Source organism: Eulemur rufifrons, chromosome 6 (assembly GCF_041146395.1).
Source record: "Eulemur rufifrons isolate Redbay chromosome 6, OSU_ERuf_1, whole genome shotgun sequence".
In the NCBI taxonomy this organism is placed as follows: Eukaryota; Metazoa; Chordata; class Mammalia; order Primates; family Lemuridae; genus Eulemur; species Eulemur rufifrons.
The window spans coordinates 21,478,796-21,495,384 of NC_090988.1; the positions used below are offsets into that span (position 1 = coordinate 21,478,796).

Here is a 16,589-nt window from a genome sequence, read left to right on the forward strand (position 1 = left end):
GTGCATATTTAGACTTATGAAAGCAATGGGGAAAATATTTTATGATGCAGATTAAAGGTGTGCCATGTCTGCAGGTGTTACTCTGTGAACAGCAGAAAAAGAATTGAGGCAGTCTTCTTCTAGTATTCAAAACTCATACTGGATTCAACAAAGAAGTCATTCACACCATAAATGAATGAGGGAAGTTCTGACCGTATGTCTCCATTGTTCCATCTTATTTACATAACTGGATGTATCAACCAACATTCAGGTTGGAATTACGCTCACTTGTGAACTGGAACCAAAAGCTGAGTATGGATACAAGACTTCAGCAGAAATGAACCAAAGCATTCTCTATCAGTTGGAGATATGCGATTTCAATATGGGGTACTGTATATTTTGTTATTTGTAAATTGCATCCTTTATATTAGTAAGTTTATAATAAACACACACACACCCCCTGCCCCCTTCTCCCTTAGCGAGCTGGTTGTTAAGCATTCATCAGCCCACCACTGGGTTCCCCTGCCACGCACGTCCATTTGGGGTCATCTGTTCACATCCTCACTCTGGGCACCCGTCATGGCCCTTCCCCTACCTGAAGCACTGCCGCCTGCTGTGGCGGGGAAAAGGGCCACATCAAAGGCTCTACCCAGAAGTGACACACACTACTTCTGCTCATGCACCATTGACTGATGCAAGTCATACGGCCCTGCCTACCTCCTCATGTGCAGGGAAGTGCAATCCTGCCACGTACCTGGAAAGGAGAAGAACTGCAGTATGTGTGAATAGCCCTAACAACTGCCACAGCGTAGTAGTAGGTGTTTATGTGCTTATCGTCTGGCCCACTCCCACACTTAAATGTTTTAACTTCCATGAGAGAGAGACATCTCATTCACTGCTGTATCCTAAGCACCTTGGACATAATAAATACTGAGAGAATCTGAGAGGAAACTAGCCTGAAAGGAGGAAGGCTCTGGAAGCAAGCACTCCTAGGTCAGTGGAGATGGCCATCATTTCACGTGTTCTCCAAATCTTGATAAGCAATGTGATTTTGTTTCTCTCTCCACCACCCCCTGCCATATGCAGCTAGAAATCGGTGGCCAAGGAATTCACACAGATGCACATGGCTCTGTGTCACTATTACAGGTAAGTGAGGCCTGTAGGCCCAGGATTAGGAAGGCATCACCCTCAGATTCACACAAGAGCAGGGGCAGCCCTGAGAGGGGCATCTCCCGATGTTTTATGCCCTAGGAGTCACTTTAGTCTTGGCCCTGCAGCCAGGTGTCTTCCAGGAACCCCTGATCCACAGCTTAATAAACAATTCCAACTCAAGTGGCTGCTTCTTGCAGACACAGGAGCTGAGGCAAAGTTTCCTTCACCCTTTGGCTGGCTCATCTGAGACTGTATAAATTCCAGGGGCTGAATTTTGGCTGTAAGTCTTGTGAGGCGGGGCAAAGCAACAAGAGGGAGGCATTACCTACTTTAGAATAAGCCTCCTGGTCTACCTTACTGTTGGGGTCTCGGAACTCAGGTGCTGACTGTGACTGCAGCTGGCTTTGATGGTATCACACACCTGGGGTGCCAACAGCACTGACTCCCACGGCTCCATTGATCGAGCACCTACTCCATGCCATGAAAGGACTGCACTAGGCCTTCATGTACACGTTTCCTGCATCAGCCGGCCCCTCAGCTCTATTCACTGGGTATTTCCTGTCTGTCAGAAGGGGAAACTGAGTCTCACGGGGATTAAGTAACCCTTCCAAGGTCAATCAGGGGATGGCAGAATCAGGATTTGAATGAAACCTTCCTGAATCTGATGTCTGGCCCTTCTAAACTAGGACTTCTCTATCAACCTATAAGGAAAAAAAGAAAAAACAAACAGAAATCATCATTCCGGCAACATGAACTCAAGACACCGGGACTTAACTAACCTTGCTCACAAGGTAAAACAAACAAACAAAAAAAAAACCACAGGCACGTCCACATTTGATTTCCATAACAGACTTGCTGAATCGAAATAAATCCCAGTTTGACCACGGCAGTTTTTTTTTTTTCTTTCGATTTTTATTGAACACAAGTATTCTGACAGAATGCAAAGTCAAAATTCTCAGTTAGTACTCAGTATTTACACCAGTGAGAATGGAAACAAAGGTGGTATAGATGTTTCACTTGGTAAAAAGTTTTATAACAAGAGAGAAGGCCCCCAAAGTACAGAATGCTGGGTAGGGATGTCAATGGAGGTCTGAGAACCACCATCCGGACAGACAGCCGCGAGTGAAAACCTGGGACTTGGAAGGCTCCATAGAAAAGTGTGAAAATAGAGTTCCACTTCAAAAGCTGCACTATATACACAACGGCCCTTCAGCATCGGGAGGCCCTGCGCACGGCACTGGCGTGCCCCTCCAGCAGAACTTGGCCATGCCGGTCTTTATGTGAGTACATATGTACGGTGCATACACATATAGACACACAGACACTGGAAACTGGTGGAGTTGATCCCTCCTTCAAAAAATTAAAAAAGGAAAATTATAAGCTTTTATCTCTTAACATAAAAGATAGAACATCTTGAAAATAAAGTGACTCCCTCTTTGATTTTAGAGAAAGCTTTGTTTTTTTTTTTTTGTTTGTTTGTTTTTTTAAAAAGGAAAACTCATGCATGCTGAGACAAACCTATGTGTAATGGGAGAGAGGCAGACCAAAGTGTGGGTAGAGTCTTGGGTACCAGCTAATGGCGGAGCCAGGGTTCTGGGGGGTCAGCTGCCCTGGGCCAGGTTATCTCAGGGCTGACTACACCTCTGTCTCTTTCTAACCATTGGAACCAAAATCAGTTTGCCTAACCACAACCACCTGGAACGTACTGCACAGTCTTGACGAAGTACAGCGTGGGCTTGGCCTGCTTGGTCAAAGCCATTCAACGTCACAAGACAAGGAGGTGATTCCGCTGAACAGTCTTGTGATCAGAAGCGCATGCCCCTCACCGCTGGGCCCTCCCGGCCTCTCACATTCTACCGTGTGCTCTAAGATCTGTCTTCATGTTGCTTTTCCCCCGAGGGCCTGTGCATTCGAACCATAGATCTGTGCAGGCCCTAGAATCAAAGGGGCCAGGCTGTGTATTCTGGAATCCTCCATTTCCATCCCCAGGAGCTGAGAAAATGCAAAATAACCCCACATTTAGCAAATGACAGGACCATTATTTTTCACAGTTTGAAATTATAATCTAGCATCGCCACTGATCAGACTGCAGAAGTGTCAGAACATTGGGGAGTGTGGCCCACAGAATGGACTCAGGGGCAGTCTTGCCACCCTAACCTCTTGCTGCTTTGTACCTTAGGAAAGGAACGCATGCCGGAGTACTGGTTTCTGTTTACTTAGCGTCATCTTCGTCATCATAATCATTTGTCTTTCATTTTCTTTATTTAAAGGCTTTGATTCCTTTTAAGAGTTATTTTTGTTTCCTGAATATTTTTCTGAACTATCTGCTATACCTTCCACAACCAAACTATGTTGAAGTTTTATTTCAATACTATGACAAAAACACGTTTCACACTAAAATATTCACGCATCCACAGTGCACAAGCTTGCAGTTCTAAAGTAGAATGAGGAAAAAAAAGCAAAATTTCTATACAAAGGGCTGGCTTTTCCCTTCTCCCCCCTCCCATCCCCCTTAAAAGTTTCTGTATTTTTTTCCCCACTTGGTTTCCAATCCAGGAAAGTTGTGTTATGACTCCAGACAGGTTGTTTTTTTTTTCTTCTTCTTCTTTTGTTTCTATAAATGCTGCCTAAGTGAACAGAAGGCCGATGTTACTTTACTTCAACAGATTTCCAAAAAAAGACACTAATTCCCTGAAGCACACATGCTCTTCCGCTCAAATCTAGATTCTGGGCTCAAAAGGAAATGGTATGTATATATTTTATTTGGTTTTCTACAAAAAAGGGGATGTTTGGGGTAAAAATGTGTGATCACCAAGACCAGCCCCAACTATACAATCTCTGCTTCATTCAACAAAGCCTAAGGAGTCCTTCAAAAGGAAGGGTGACAGCGCCTGGGGAGCAGACCCTTTTTCACACATGCAGGCAGGTGGCGGCTACTTGGAAAGTGGTCTAACCCCCAAAGGAACAACAACAACAAAAGAACCAAAAATCCAAAGCAAAACCATTCCAGAACGAGATGGATTTTCACCTGAGTTGGACACAGGCAAAAACTGTAAGTCAGAACGGGGGAAGAGCCACTGTAAACAGTCGTATTTCACAACGTTGTCTGTGCTAAAAGCAAGCCTGTGATGATCCTACCTACCTTTAGGCGGTATTTGTTATTTAAAAAAAAAAAAAAAAAAAAAAGGCAGCTATTTTACATGGACATTTAAACACAACTGAAGTCAAACATTTGTCAAATTGTAAACACTGGAAAACAAAGTTGGCAGAAAGGATAAAAAAAAAAAAGAAAGAAAGAAAAAGGAAGAAAAAGAAGTCTGAATACTGCAAATTGAGATCTACCCCCAGAAGCTGCAATTTGGCATTCTTCCTACAAAACAAGAGTCTACGTGGGAACTGAATTCAGCTAGAAAGGGTGGCACACTTTGCATACTGAACAAATACAAAGTGAACAGAAATTATAACTTATTTATGAGGTTTTACAGAGTTCAAACTCGACTGAAAGTATAAAAATAAACTGTGGACTTTGTTCATTCGGTTAGTCTTAGTGCCTGAAAGTACTTCTCCGAAACTGGTCTGTGCCAATTGGGTAACACCAAGTGTGGTTTTCCTGAACCTAGATTTTTTTTTTTTTTTCTGAGCTTCCTAGATTCTTAATTTGGGGTCCTTTTGTTTGATTTTTAAATGGTTTCAGGGAACGGAGTGTCCTAGTTTGGCTGTGGGTTTAACCTTTTTGTCTCGTTTTCTTACAAGTGAGTGCTCAACAAAGGAACCCTTTCTATAAACCTACAAAAAGGAGATCCCATGTTTATCTGTTTAGTTTTTTTTTAAAGGCAAAAGACACTAGAGGAATGAGATGTGTGTGTGTGTGTTTGTGTGTGTGTGTCCGTGTGATATTGGAAATGCTCTGGTGAAGCTGTTGTGTCACTTTTTATTTTGATCTTTGCTCGGTTCTCGTCACCCATCATGCTTTGCTCTCGTTCTCCTTTGTTTGTGTGGCGTCATTGGGGACCGTCTTGACTTCGGCTGGCGCTGGCTTCGTTTCTGTCTCCTGGCACTCCGACTTTGCTTCTACAGGGCCCTTCCTGTGGAGGATCAGGAAAACAGCACTGCTGAGACCAGGGTCTGCAGACACCTCACCCCTGCAGCCAGGTCCTGGCGGGGCCCCAGTTACAGCACCAGCCTCCACCCCTGCATGCATGTCAGCATCAGCTGGGAGCTCTAGAAATCACTCAGATCTGGGCCATGTTCCCAGAAGTCCTGGTTTAATTAGTCTGGACACGGTGACTTCTCCAAGCACCTGAGTGATTCTCAGGTGCAGCCAGAGTGGAGAAGCCCCGAGTCAGAGGGACGAGTCCTTTCCTGTTCCAGCCCTAAATCGACACCAGGGGCTCTGTTTTCACCTGGGGTCGTGGAAGGGGGAAGCAGTGGCAGCCTCTTCCCCACCCTGCCCAGCCATGGTGGCAGCAGCTTGGCTTGATGTAAACGAGGCATGTTGGGCGGGGCTCCCAGGACGATTCTGGGGGGGCTCCCTTTGCAAGTGAGCAGCTCTTGCCTGCCCCTGCCCCACCCTGAGCTCTGTGTTTTGCGGTGCCGCCCCTGTGGCTTGCCTGGGTAAGGCGAGGAGACACTGAGGCAGCTTCCCACGGGAGTCTAGTGAGGGGCTAGACGGGGCCCACTTGCTACGTGGGAGCTGAAGGCATTTGAGTGGGCAGGGCTGTCGGAGTCCTTTCACCTCCTGACACTGAGATTCAGGGCTCCTGACAAGAGCTCCTTGTGGCTCCCGGCGGCAGCACAGCAGCGTATCTGAGGGGCACCCCAGGAGCCTCTATGAAAACCTAGGTCTGACCCTGTCTCCATTAGTCCCAGGGTGGAGTCGGGTGTGAGGAAGCCGCGGGGCAGGCCCAGGGCCCAGCCTCAGCTGGTGCCACTGCACTTTGGCATCGCACTGGAGAGACCTGAAAGGTTAAGGACTTTCCCTCGAACTTAGAGACCTCACAGCCATTCTGTGCTCCCGGGCCCCTCGTCTTCCCAGGCACCCCAAGGGGAGGGTGGGCATCGCAGCCAGCGTGTGACCCTCTTTTCTCCCTGCACGACCGGTGCCTTTTTGCGGGGGGCGGGGGGGAGACTCAGCCTGGCACTGGATAACCACCCACTGGGGCCCCGGGTGGCTGATAAGGGCACCTTGGCCGCCTTCACTGGCTTCCCAAGCTAGCTTCACCAATGGCCCCACTGCAAGGGCTCCCCCGGGGGAAACAATCGCTGCTGCTAGGACGATAAGGATAAAACATAATTAACACGGCCTAATTAGTGAGCAGGCGGCTGCTCGCTCGCAGGGGCCCGGCTGCCTGCCCCACTCTCTCTGCCTTATCCCAGCCCCTTGGTTGACGGTCGCCTCAGAGAAGCCCTGGATGAGGCTGAAGACACATCTAACAAGGAGGACACAGCACAGCACAGACGCACACCACCACGGGACACAACGCGACAACAGCAGACACAGAGAGGCCGTACTCGGTCTTTGCTGGCGCAGGCGACACAGAGCTGTCTGCAGTGGAAGGAGCAAGCTCAGGGGCTTGTCCACTGGCCCCAGCGGCGGGAGCAGGAGAGCCCAGGGCTGCAAAAACATCCTTTGCAAGGTCAATATCTGGGGTCTTGAAGTTCCCTTCGTCCATTTTAAAGTCCTCGCCCTGGGAAGGGTTTGTGGCGCTGGCGGAGGCAGCCTCGCTCTTCGGGCTAGCAAGGGCTGTGGCTGCCTCGGCAGGGCTCTTCGCGGCGCCAGGCTGGGTGGGCTCCGGGTCCGGGCCTTTGGTGCTGGGAGCCTCCTGCTTGGCCTGGGGGGCTTCTGTGGCAGGGGCAGCAGCTGCTGCTAGAGGACTGGCTGCCCCGGCTGGGGTGGGGGCTGGCACCGGGGCCGGCTTGCTGGCCGGAGGGGCCTTGGAGGCCTCCCCTGCACTGGCGGGGGTGCTTGGGCTGAGGACAGCCCCCTGGTTAGCCAGGACACTAGAGGACAAATTGCTAGCGGCAGGGGCTGAGGTCGGGGTGTCGCTCAGGTCAACGAGGGGGGCGACCTTGGGGGCTGAAGCTTGGGGCGGGGAGGAGGCAGAGACGCCGGGCCCCTTGGAAGGGGTGGCCTGGCCAGCGGGCACTGAGTTTGAGTCAGGTGTGGCCGTGGCTGGAGGGGCAATACTGGAGGTCAGGGTGGTGGTCTCACTGGTGGGGCTGTTCTGAGCAGTGGCAAAGGTTTCGGTGATAGTGTCAGAGTTAGTGGTGACGGTGGTGACAGAAGGCAGCATGTCCTCGACAGTGGCTGTGGTGTCGGCAGGCAGCCTGTGGGGAGGACAGGAAGTAGAAGAGAATAGACAATGAAGCTGAGACGTGACAGAGAAGCGGGGGAGGAGGGCTGAAGCCGAGGCGAGGGCAGAGGGGGGCATGCAGTCAGGCACAGTCACAAACACAGGCCCACAGAGAGACGAGGACGCTGAGAGGAGGCACATGCCCAGGTGGGCAGAAGAGGACACAGGAGACGACAGAGAACGTGGCGGTCTCAAAAGGGACCTGCTCGCCCTTCTCCCCTGCTGACGTCTCTCCAGCTCTCTGGACAGGGCTCCCTTTCCCTACAGACCCGTCTGGGGCTTTCTCATCCCTGCCCTGGGCCTCGACTCCAGGAGGGGCCGGCTTCAGTTCAGCGTCCACCTGCTCTGGGCTTCCTAGGTCCCAGAGGAATTGGGCCTAGCTACCCCCCAGCAGTCCCCAGGGCAGAGATGGGGGAAATCAGGAATAAAGCAGATGACGAGTGCGCGGAATGGCCCCTAAGAGCTGTGCATTCTTCCAGCCACAGATTCTGCGGTTCCGTGAAACTCCATTCCCTTCAAACCCGTGGGATCCCTGATGGCCAGGCAGGACTTACAACCACAGCTGGTCGGAGTCTGTGGGTCTCCGAGGTTTCTGAGCAGAGAAGGGCCAGGGAACCTCACCAGGTCCCCAACTTCCTTCACTCTTTTAGGAAAACAGACAACTCTAGAATTCTAAGAAATCCTAAAGGGAATTTGCTATACCTCCCTCAATGAGGTTTTGACCTCTTAAGCTATTTCCAGAATACGCGTGTAACTTAGGAACAGGGAGGGATTCCCATTTACGCAAGGAGCCCTTTGAGTGCACCCATGGCCACTCCAGAGAGAACCCAGAGCACCCTCTCTGAGGGCAGTGGGGGCAGCATCTCTTAGCCAGGTGGGTCTTCCGGCCCCGGGCTCCGGAACCCTGGCCTGCACTGTCGGGCCGGGTGCTGTGGGTGGGCGCATGGAAGGTGCGGGTAGGGTGGTGAGGTAGGTGTGGGGGGCTCTACTGAGGAGGTGCCAGCCCTTCCCGGCCCACATACTCGGGCTCCGTCAGTGGCGTGGTCTCGTTGGGCTCTGTGTGTTTCCCTCCGTCATGGTTTGGGGTCCGCTCCTCCTCAGTCCGAACCTCCACGATGGGCTCCTTGGACTCGTCCTTCCTGTGGGGAGAGTCCTGCTGGTTAGACTCCAGGCGGTTGTGGGGTGGGGGTCCCCGGGGAAAGCAGCTACAGCTCAGGGTAGCTGGGCCTGGCCCGAGGCAGGCAGCCTGGGTATCTAGAGCCATCAGCTTCGGTGTTGGAGTCTCAGGACAACTCGTGCTAGCAGATGCTCAAGAGCATCTGATTTAATCACCCTGCCTCAGTTTCCTCATCTATATAATGGGGCAAATAATAGTATGTGCCTCACCTAGTTATGATGAGAATTAAATGAGAGTGCTTAGCACAGTGTCTAGCACAGATAACTGCTCAAATATATACACATCCACACACAAATCTACACATTGCAAGCATGCACGCGTAGGCACGTGTGCATGTGTGTTCACACAGTGCCTGGCATGTGGTGGTGCTAAACACCCGACTTCCTTCCTCTGTCCCTTTCTGGCTCGCCCAGCCCAGCCCCACAGCGACAGTCTTCAAGGGCTCCCGCTAACTGGCTCAGGGTCCATTTCTCCGCAGGGGCTGCTAGAAGAGACAACAGCTGGATCCTTAGCTCTGCAAGGATCGAGACTTTTATCTGTTTTGTTCCCTGTTGTACCAAGTATCTGGGAACAGTACCTTGTCCATAGCAGCTGCTTGATAAATATTTGCTGAGTGGTGTGTGAATGAATAAATGAACGAATGAAAGCAAGGCCAGCGTGTCCCCTGGATGCTGGCCCCTCCCTTGCAGCCCCTCTCCAGGCTTAGGCTCGTCACACTTGGTGAGATTCTAAGACTCTAGATCTGGGGTTGGGCCCAAGAGTCCAGTTTTCAAACAGGTACCCCCCACCCCCAAAGCCCACGCTTTGAGAAACTTTCTCTAATGCTCTTTTCCCCTCAGGGCTCCAAATGGGGAAAGTGAAGCTGAAGCAAGTGTCACTACAGGCTCCAGCTGATGGCCCAGAGTGGCGCAGCCACTGGGCCCCTGGGCTGGGGACAGAGGCCAGACCTCGGCACGCATCTGCACTCACGAGAAGGCGGCTTTGCCCTCCTCCATGTCCTTGCCCTTGGCTCCGGGCCCAGCCTTTCCACACAGGTTGACGGCAATGCACATCAGCAGGCCACACTTGTTCAGGAAGTAGCAGGTGATGTCCACAACCACCAGGAGCAGGACAAAGATGACGATGAGGATGCCCACAATGGCCCCGGTGCTCAGGCCCGAGGTGGGGCTGCCATTGGCTTGAGGGGGAGAGAGACAGCCGGTGGTTAACAGACTGAGATATGAGACCCCCAGACCCTGTGAGTGGCAGCCCCAGGGGTGGGTAGGGCCCAGAGGACAGAGTCATGGCATTCTTGTCCAGAGTGACACCTTCTCTGGGGCCTTTCCATGCCTCAGTGTTGAGGCTACAGGGTCTGTCTGTATCTTCCAGAGAGACGGATGATAGCCTCCTCTCACAGACTGGGGAAGGGTCCTGCAGCCCCCAGGCTCACTCTCAGCTGGCCTCCCCGTGAGCCCTGGGAGCAGCCCAAACCCCGCCAGCCAGTGTCTGAGGACTCTGCACAATGAGACAATCGGAGGGCACTGCTGTGTCTTCCTGGGACCTGGGCACAAGGCTCTGCAGGGTGGGCAGGCAGCAGTCACTGGTTTCGGGTGGAGCAGTGGCTCCTGGAGCAGTTACAGGGTCTCGAGTGGGGTGGCCAAGGTTCCCAAGGCTTTCTAGGGGATTGTGGGGACATCAGGCACAACAAGATGCCATTCACTACTCCACTTCCTCTCCCCCTCTTAGGAATAACCCCGAAGGGGCCCGACAGTGGACCACTCTGGGCTCATGGTTCACCCTCTTTTGCCGCACCCCAGGGAGACGAATGAAGCCCACACGACTCTGGAGACATGGAGGCCTCCTGAGGCCCAGTGGACAAGGTGAGAGGTCTGGGAATACTCACCATCTGGGAGCCCAGGAATGCTCGGGTCAGACTTCAGGAAAACCAGCAGACTCACTCAGAGATGCACACCCGCACAGACAGGCACACTCACGTGTAGGACAAATGCCCTCAGACAGACATACGCTCTTACATTCCAGCGTCACCCAGCACCTTGGTTCTGGCTGGGCTCACTCTGCAAGACTATGCCCCATGGGCTGCTGATGTTATCACAGAAGGACCTCGGCTCAGTTTCCTGGGGCCCCAGGACCCCATCGCATGCTCACTATCCATGTTAATAGCTGGGGGATCAACCTGTCGACCCCCTCAGTGGTCCCCCCAGTGCGTGGGAGACAAGTGGTCACACTGCAGGAAGCAAGAACCCATGTGGAGCTCTGTCCATAAGTCGGTGTGGAAACAATGACTCTGGACTGAAATATGGGCACTTCCAATGCATCTTCCTTCTGGAAGGAGCTGGTTCCAGAACTGGCAGCCCTGCCCCACCACCAGACCCTGTCTGAAGCTTGCTGTGCTCTCAGGGCCCAGGTCACCCAGGTCTGTGGCCAGCCCTGGCTGACTACTCAGCTCACCAGGCTTTGCTGAGTGTGTGGCCAGGCCCATGGGCTGCCAGCCACGTGTCATGCCGGATAATGGAAGGAATGTGCAACCCAGGATAACCGGCACCACAGATGGGTCACACGTTCTTCGGTTTTCATGCAGCCTGTGTTCGGGGGTGGTGGTGGGGTGACGCCCCTGTTTGCCTCAGGGGTCCGTGCCCAGGCACTGTTGTGCTTCTCCAGCGGCAGTCCCCTTCCACTGGCCTTTATTTCAAACTTCAGTTCAGGGTATGGGCCACAGGGTCAGCATGCCGGAGAGGACCACTCACAGCCTATTCTTAGCACCCTGGGCACAGCTGGGCCTGGGCCGGGGAAGAGTCCCCGACTTGCACATATTTTTGGGCCTGCTGGGCCCTTGGCGGGCTTCCCAGCCTTTCCTCCGCAGGCTGTCCAGTGGGTCCCTTCCAACCCTGCACTGAGGGTCCCAGCCCTTTCCCCCAGGAAGGCCTGAGACCGGCAAAGGGCTCTGTGCTCAGATGGCCTGGCTCTGGCCAGCTCCTGCCTGGGCTTTGGCAGCAGGAAACTGGCCGCCAGCCCCAACTGTCAGCTAGAATGGGTCGTTTTCTTAGCGGCCCTAACACAGAGGCACGTCTGGTTGGTTACGTGAGAACAAAGCCATCCTTCCCCTTCCCCGTGGTCCTCATACGTTCCACTCATGAAGGAAAGAAAAAGACGCAGTCGTCCTGATCTTCAGGGTCTCAAAGCTGTTTCCCTGAATAGGGAAGAGACTTTGGCCTTCGGTTTTCTCTCCATCCTGTGACACGGGGCTCGAGGCCACTGCAGCCTCTTGGCACCAGCACCTGACAGGTGTGAAGTGCCTACATCCCGAAGGAGCCAAAAGCATTTTTTTGGTGGTGGTGGTGGGGATATGTCTGGTAGTTTTGGACTCCATGGCCCTAATTTATGTGTAAATATGGTTTTGTGGGGCCGGGCGCGGTGGCTCACGCCTGTAATCCTAGCACTCTGGGAGGCCGAGGTGGGCGGATCATTTGAGCTCAGGAGTTCGAGACCAGCCTGAGCAAGAGCGAGACCCCATCTCTACTAAAAATAGAAAGAAATTATATGGACAGCTAGAAATATATATAGAAAAAATTAGCCGGGCATGGTGGTGCATGCCTGTAGTCCCAACTACTCGGGAGGCTGAGACAGGAGGATCCCTTGAGCTCAGGAGTTTGAGGTTGCTGTGAGCTAAGCTGACGCCACGGCACTCACTCTAGCCTGGGCAACAAAGTGAGACTCTGTCTCAAAAAAAAAAAAAAAAAAAAAAAAAATATGGTTTTGTGGAACCAACCATACATCTAAAGAAATAAACCACTGCAAAGGTGCTTCATGTGCAGGAGGGGACAGAGGCTGGAACAACGACTGCCCTGGGCTTGGTGGACCCAGCGAAGGGCTGCATGGGTTCTGAGCGCGCTGGGGGAGGGCCAGGAGGGTGAAGAGGCTCTGAGCTGCCTCCGAAACAAGAAGCAGAGCAGGGGTCTCCCCTTTCATTTGATACAGAATTCGAAGTCTTTCTCCTGGGCTAAGAGGCCCTGCATGTGCTGTGGACGCTGCCCACCCCTCGGACCATGGCTACTTGTGGGACGGACCAGGGGCCCTTCTTCTGCCTGCTGGACACACCCGGCCATTCCGCCCCGGGGCCTGGCACTGAGTCTTTGCCAGGGACACTCCCTCCCTATTGCTTCATGGGCAGTTCTTTGTCATCCTGCAGGCCTCAGTCCCAATGTCACCTTCTCAGAGCAGCCTCCCCGATCTCTTATCTAGTGAGGCATCTCCACCCAATGTCTACCATGGTACCCTGTTTCATTCTCTTCTTACCACTCTCTGCCAACCTTCCCTGGATGTGCTCAGCGGAGCGGAAGGGGAGGGACATGCTTATAATCTGGCTGTCCTCTCTAGGACCTCCTGGCAGGTACCCTGTCTCTCTTAACGTCTCCCCAGCATGTAGGATGACCCTGACTCATAGAAAAACATCCAAAGAATATTTGTTGCACAGATGAGTAAGTGTCTAGCCTGGAGATGAGAACACTGTTTCCAAATATTTAAAGGTGTGTCATGAGAAGGAAGCAGGAGTCTTAGTCTGGCACCAATGTGTGGGAATTATGGAGGTGGGGGCAGATTTTAGTGCCATAGGAGAAAGGACTAACAAACACAGCTATTCAGACATAGGGTGGGCTGCCCTGGTGGGTGTGCCCCTGTTGCTGGGGCTGGGCAACCCCTTGGCAGGGATGTTGTACTGCTCTGGATGAGGTTCCTACACTAGGCAGGGGCTTGGGTAGATGGTGTCTTCAAGTCCTCTTCAACCACAGGAGCCTGACCTTCCAAGTCACGTGCCACAGTACCTGGCACAGGGTACAGATTCCCTGATGCCAGTTTTCTCCACAGTGTGGACAGAGAAGGACATTTTCCTGGAAGATGAAGTGCTTGGTAGGTCCCATCTTTAATCATTGATCCTTGTGATTTTATTTTCACATGAAAAATAAATATCTTTTAACTCAATGCATCTCCACCTGCAGTGGAATTCCTGGGGTGTTTTGTTAAAAATTGAGAATTCGGGGCTCCCCAATTCTATGGAATTTGAATCGCTGGGGCTGAGGCTCAGGAGTCAGGATTTGAACAAGCACCCAGGTGATATGAGGACCTGTTCCCAGGTCTTCCCGCCCCTGCATTACAAGGAGCAGCGGCTGAACCCATGACCCATCACCCAAGGGTGAGGTGTGCCATCTTGCCCAGCAACCTTGACAAAATGAACTTGACCTAATGTACTGGATGGAAGGAGAGAAAGTGAAGACTATTCCCTCAAGGAAAAGGGGCCACAGTGTCCTCCACTGCTAAGAGCTAGACTCCTAGAGCAAGCGAGATGCTCAAGCTGGAGGGAAAATGCTTGTTGCTTTTACAAAAAGAGGCTGGAAGGAAGGCACAGGCCCAGCGTAGACTAAAGGGCTTTCAAGTCAAGCCCAGCATCCATTCCCTCTTGGTGGATGCTACACAATTGTTTAGTCCAGGAAAGCTAGCAGGACAAAGGATATCTCCTGCATCTTATGTAATGTTTTACCAAAGGAAAAATAAAAAAAACCTCTGGGGGCCCTTTCTCTGCCATGATCTTCTGCCGACCACACTTAACTAACTCACCCATGCACTTGCATGCAAAGAAGTCTTCTTGGGAGCAATTGCTCCATGACCCCTAAGGTCAGAGCTTCCCTGAACAGTGAGATTACAAAGCCGGTGCTGTCCGTCTTCTGCGGTTCCTGGCTTGGGAGAGGATGCCCCTAAATAGGGAGGTGGCTTGCTCCAAGACTGAGGTCCACATATGCCTACTTTCTTGTGCCTTAAAACGGGAACATGGGTCTGACATTTGACAGGTGCCTGGATGGGCCCGAGTCCTTGTGCCACAAGACCCGGGTACAGCAGATGTGCTCTCCCCACCCCCACTCCCCCATATGACCGTCAAACTCTCCAAACTGTCGAGCTGGGGTGTTGGTTCACTCAAAAACCCCTTACACATCTGCTTGCTCCTCCCTGAATCAGCTAAACAGACGGCTGGTCTCAGGGGCTTGCAGGAAGTGTCTGACTAAGTGTGACGATAAACAGAGTACGGTTTGCCAGAGAGAATCTTCTCCTGGAGTCTCTCCATTACAACCCACTCTGTGCGGCCGCGATTAGGGAGAGGCAAGGGTGCCGTGTAATCGAGTGACCCTGCCACAGCGCTGTGCATCTGGTGGCTCAGAGTGTGGCTCCGTCCCCATAGCGACCACGTCCCCAGTTCTGCAAAGGCACTTTCCCCTCCCACTGCCTGCTGGGCTCTCCCAGGTGGCAACGACCCGTAACAGCTCTTAGGATAGCTGAGGAAAACACATTGCTTCTCATTAGGAAGAAAACGTATTTCCCCTGGCTAGAACTCCATCTGTCAGGCTGCAAAGCTGAGGTGCAACTGAAATGTCTCTCTAGGTAATAAGTTACCCAGGTCCATGTGAGGTGGAAGGAAAGGGCTTTTGATACTTTGTTGGACCCAACTATCAAATAAAATCAAACACGCTAGTGAGTTCACATGAACTGTTATTTCCTTTAATAATGCAAAGGTGTAAACTTCATAAAGGCCTCGCTGATTACCTACACAACAATGTTAGCGTTCTTATTAGTAGAAAAACATGATCCAAACCTGCTGTATAAATAGTCCAAAAAGGAGCAGAGGAGCCCCGTGGCGTGTGGAGCGTGGCAGCACTAATACAGGGCGCAGAGGCAGGGGTGGCGGGGCAAGGTGGGGCGCACTCACTCCTGCAGGGGTCTCCTAGGGGCCGGGGCCTACAGGGGCTGGAGGGAGAGGGTGTGCACTGAGGCTGCCTCTAGAAGGGTACGCCGTTATAAGCCGGGGGGCCTGTCTAAATGAGCCCACCGCAGTGGCCCGTCCAAATGAGCCCACCGCAGTGGCCCCGGAGTTGTTTCAGCCGAGCCCTGCTTGGGCCTGGGATGTGCTGGGGGGACAGGGCCATATCATTTCTCTTCACACGTAGGGCCGGATCTCCAAAGGGTCCCTTCGAAGACACTTGACATTGACCCTCTCCTGTAGGGGGGCCTGGGACCAGGGTGCGGCAGGCCCCTGAGCTGAGCCCTCCTAAGATGAACCCGTGTAGCTTCTGCCCAAGGCGATTACAAGAGCCAGGAGGACGGTGGAGGAGCCTCTCCGGGCCCTCCCTACAGCTCTCCCCGGCTGACCGGGCATCCTTACGCCAGCCTGGGAGGCACCACGCCCCCCTCCCTGCTGCTCTGCCCTGTGCCTGAGAACCATGCCCGCGCCACTGCCCTGGCGTGAAGCGAGATCAGCGACTGTGGGGAGAGGTTTGCGGCCGGGCTGAGAGGCACCGCCCTGCCTGAGCTTCTGAGCAGCGTGCGGCCCCTGGTGTCTGCATGGGGGCCTCTAACTGAGCGCTGGGGACACGGGCAGGCGCCAACGCAGCGGTTTTGCCCCTCAGACCACAGCTTGGGGTCATCTGGCTTCCCAAAGGGGAACATTAAATCTTTGAACATTAAAAAATAACAATGGAGAAAATATATAAAGAAACCAAAAAGAACAAAAATCAAACTTCCGTGGAGATGCTCAAAGATGAGATATGTAGAATGATATGTGACCACAATGGAGGGAGTTTTTATTCGGTGGAAGGTCCATCCCCAAGCACACACGCTAACATCACCGAGCAGGATTCGACCCTGGGTCTCCACCGGGGACCTTAACGAAACACACCCACTTCCTCTCCTGGGTGGTCTTAGCAGCAGAGAGGAGAAGCTGGCTTTTCATGAGTGTTTTTAAAATGTCACTGAACTAAGTGACCAACACGAGGGCCGAGCATTTAAGAAGTATGTTAGGTTGACTGAGTCCCAATTTACTGACTCTCCTGGACTGCACAACCTGGGACTGGCCTGTCCCTCCCCTTCCGCTGTGCTGAGCACATCCAGGG

The 16,589-nt window shown here is 52.5% G+C and overlaps 1 protein-coding gene across 14 annotated transcripts in view; it reads right to left on the reverse strand.

Annotated features, from left to right (window-relative positions):
• Nucleotides 1-2,027: 2,027 nt before the first annotated feature.
• The window catches only part of NCAM1 (neural cell adhesion molecule 1), a 293,055-nt gene continuing 278,493 nt past the window's right edge, over nucleotides 2,028-16,589 (reverse strand). For 9 of the 14 annotated variants that reach the window (XM_069468926.1, XM_069468922.1, XM_069468921.1 and 6 more), the window contains 3 exons: nucleotides 9,631-9,838; nucleotides 8,507-8,623; nucleotides 2,028-5,216 (listed from right to left, as the gene is read on the reverse strand). In XM_069468926.1, the coding sequence (XP_069325027.1) occupies nucleotides 5,096-5,216; nucleotides 8,507-8,623; nucleotides 9,631-9,838 (446 nt within the window). In that variant the 3' untranslated portion in view covers nucleotides 2,028-5,095. Of the gene's footprint in view, nucleotides 5,217-6,642; nucleotides 7,459-8,506; nucleotides 8,624-9,630; nucleotides 9,839-16,589 lie in introns of all 14 variants that reach the window. The other 5 variants (XM_069468923.1, XM_069468913.1, XM_069468912.1 and 2 more) reach the window with 2 other exon arrangements.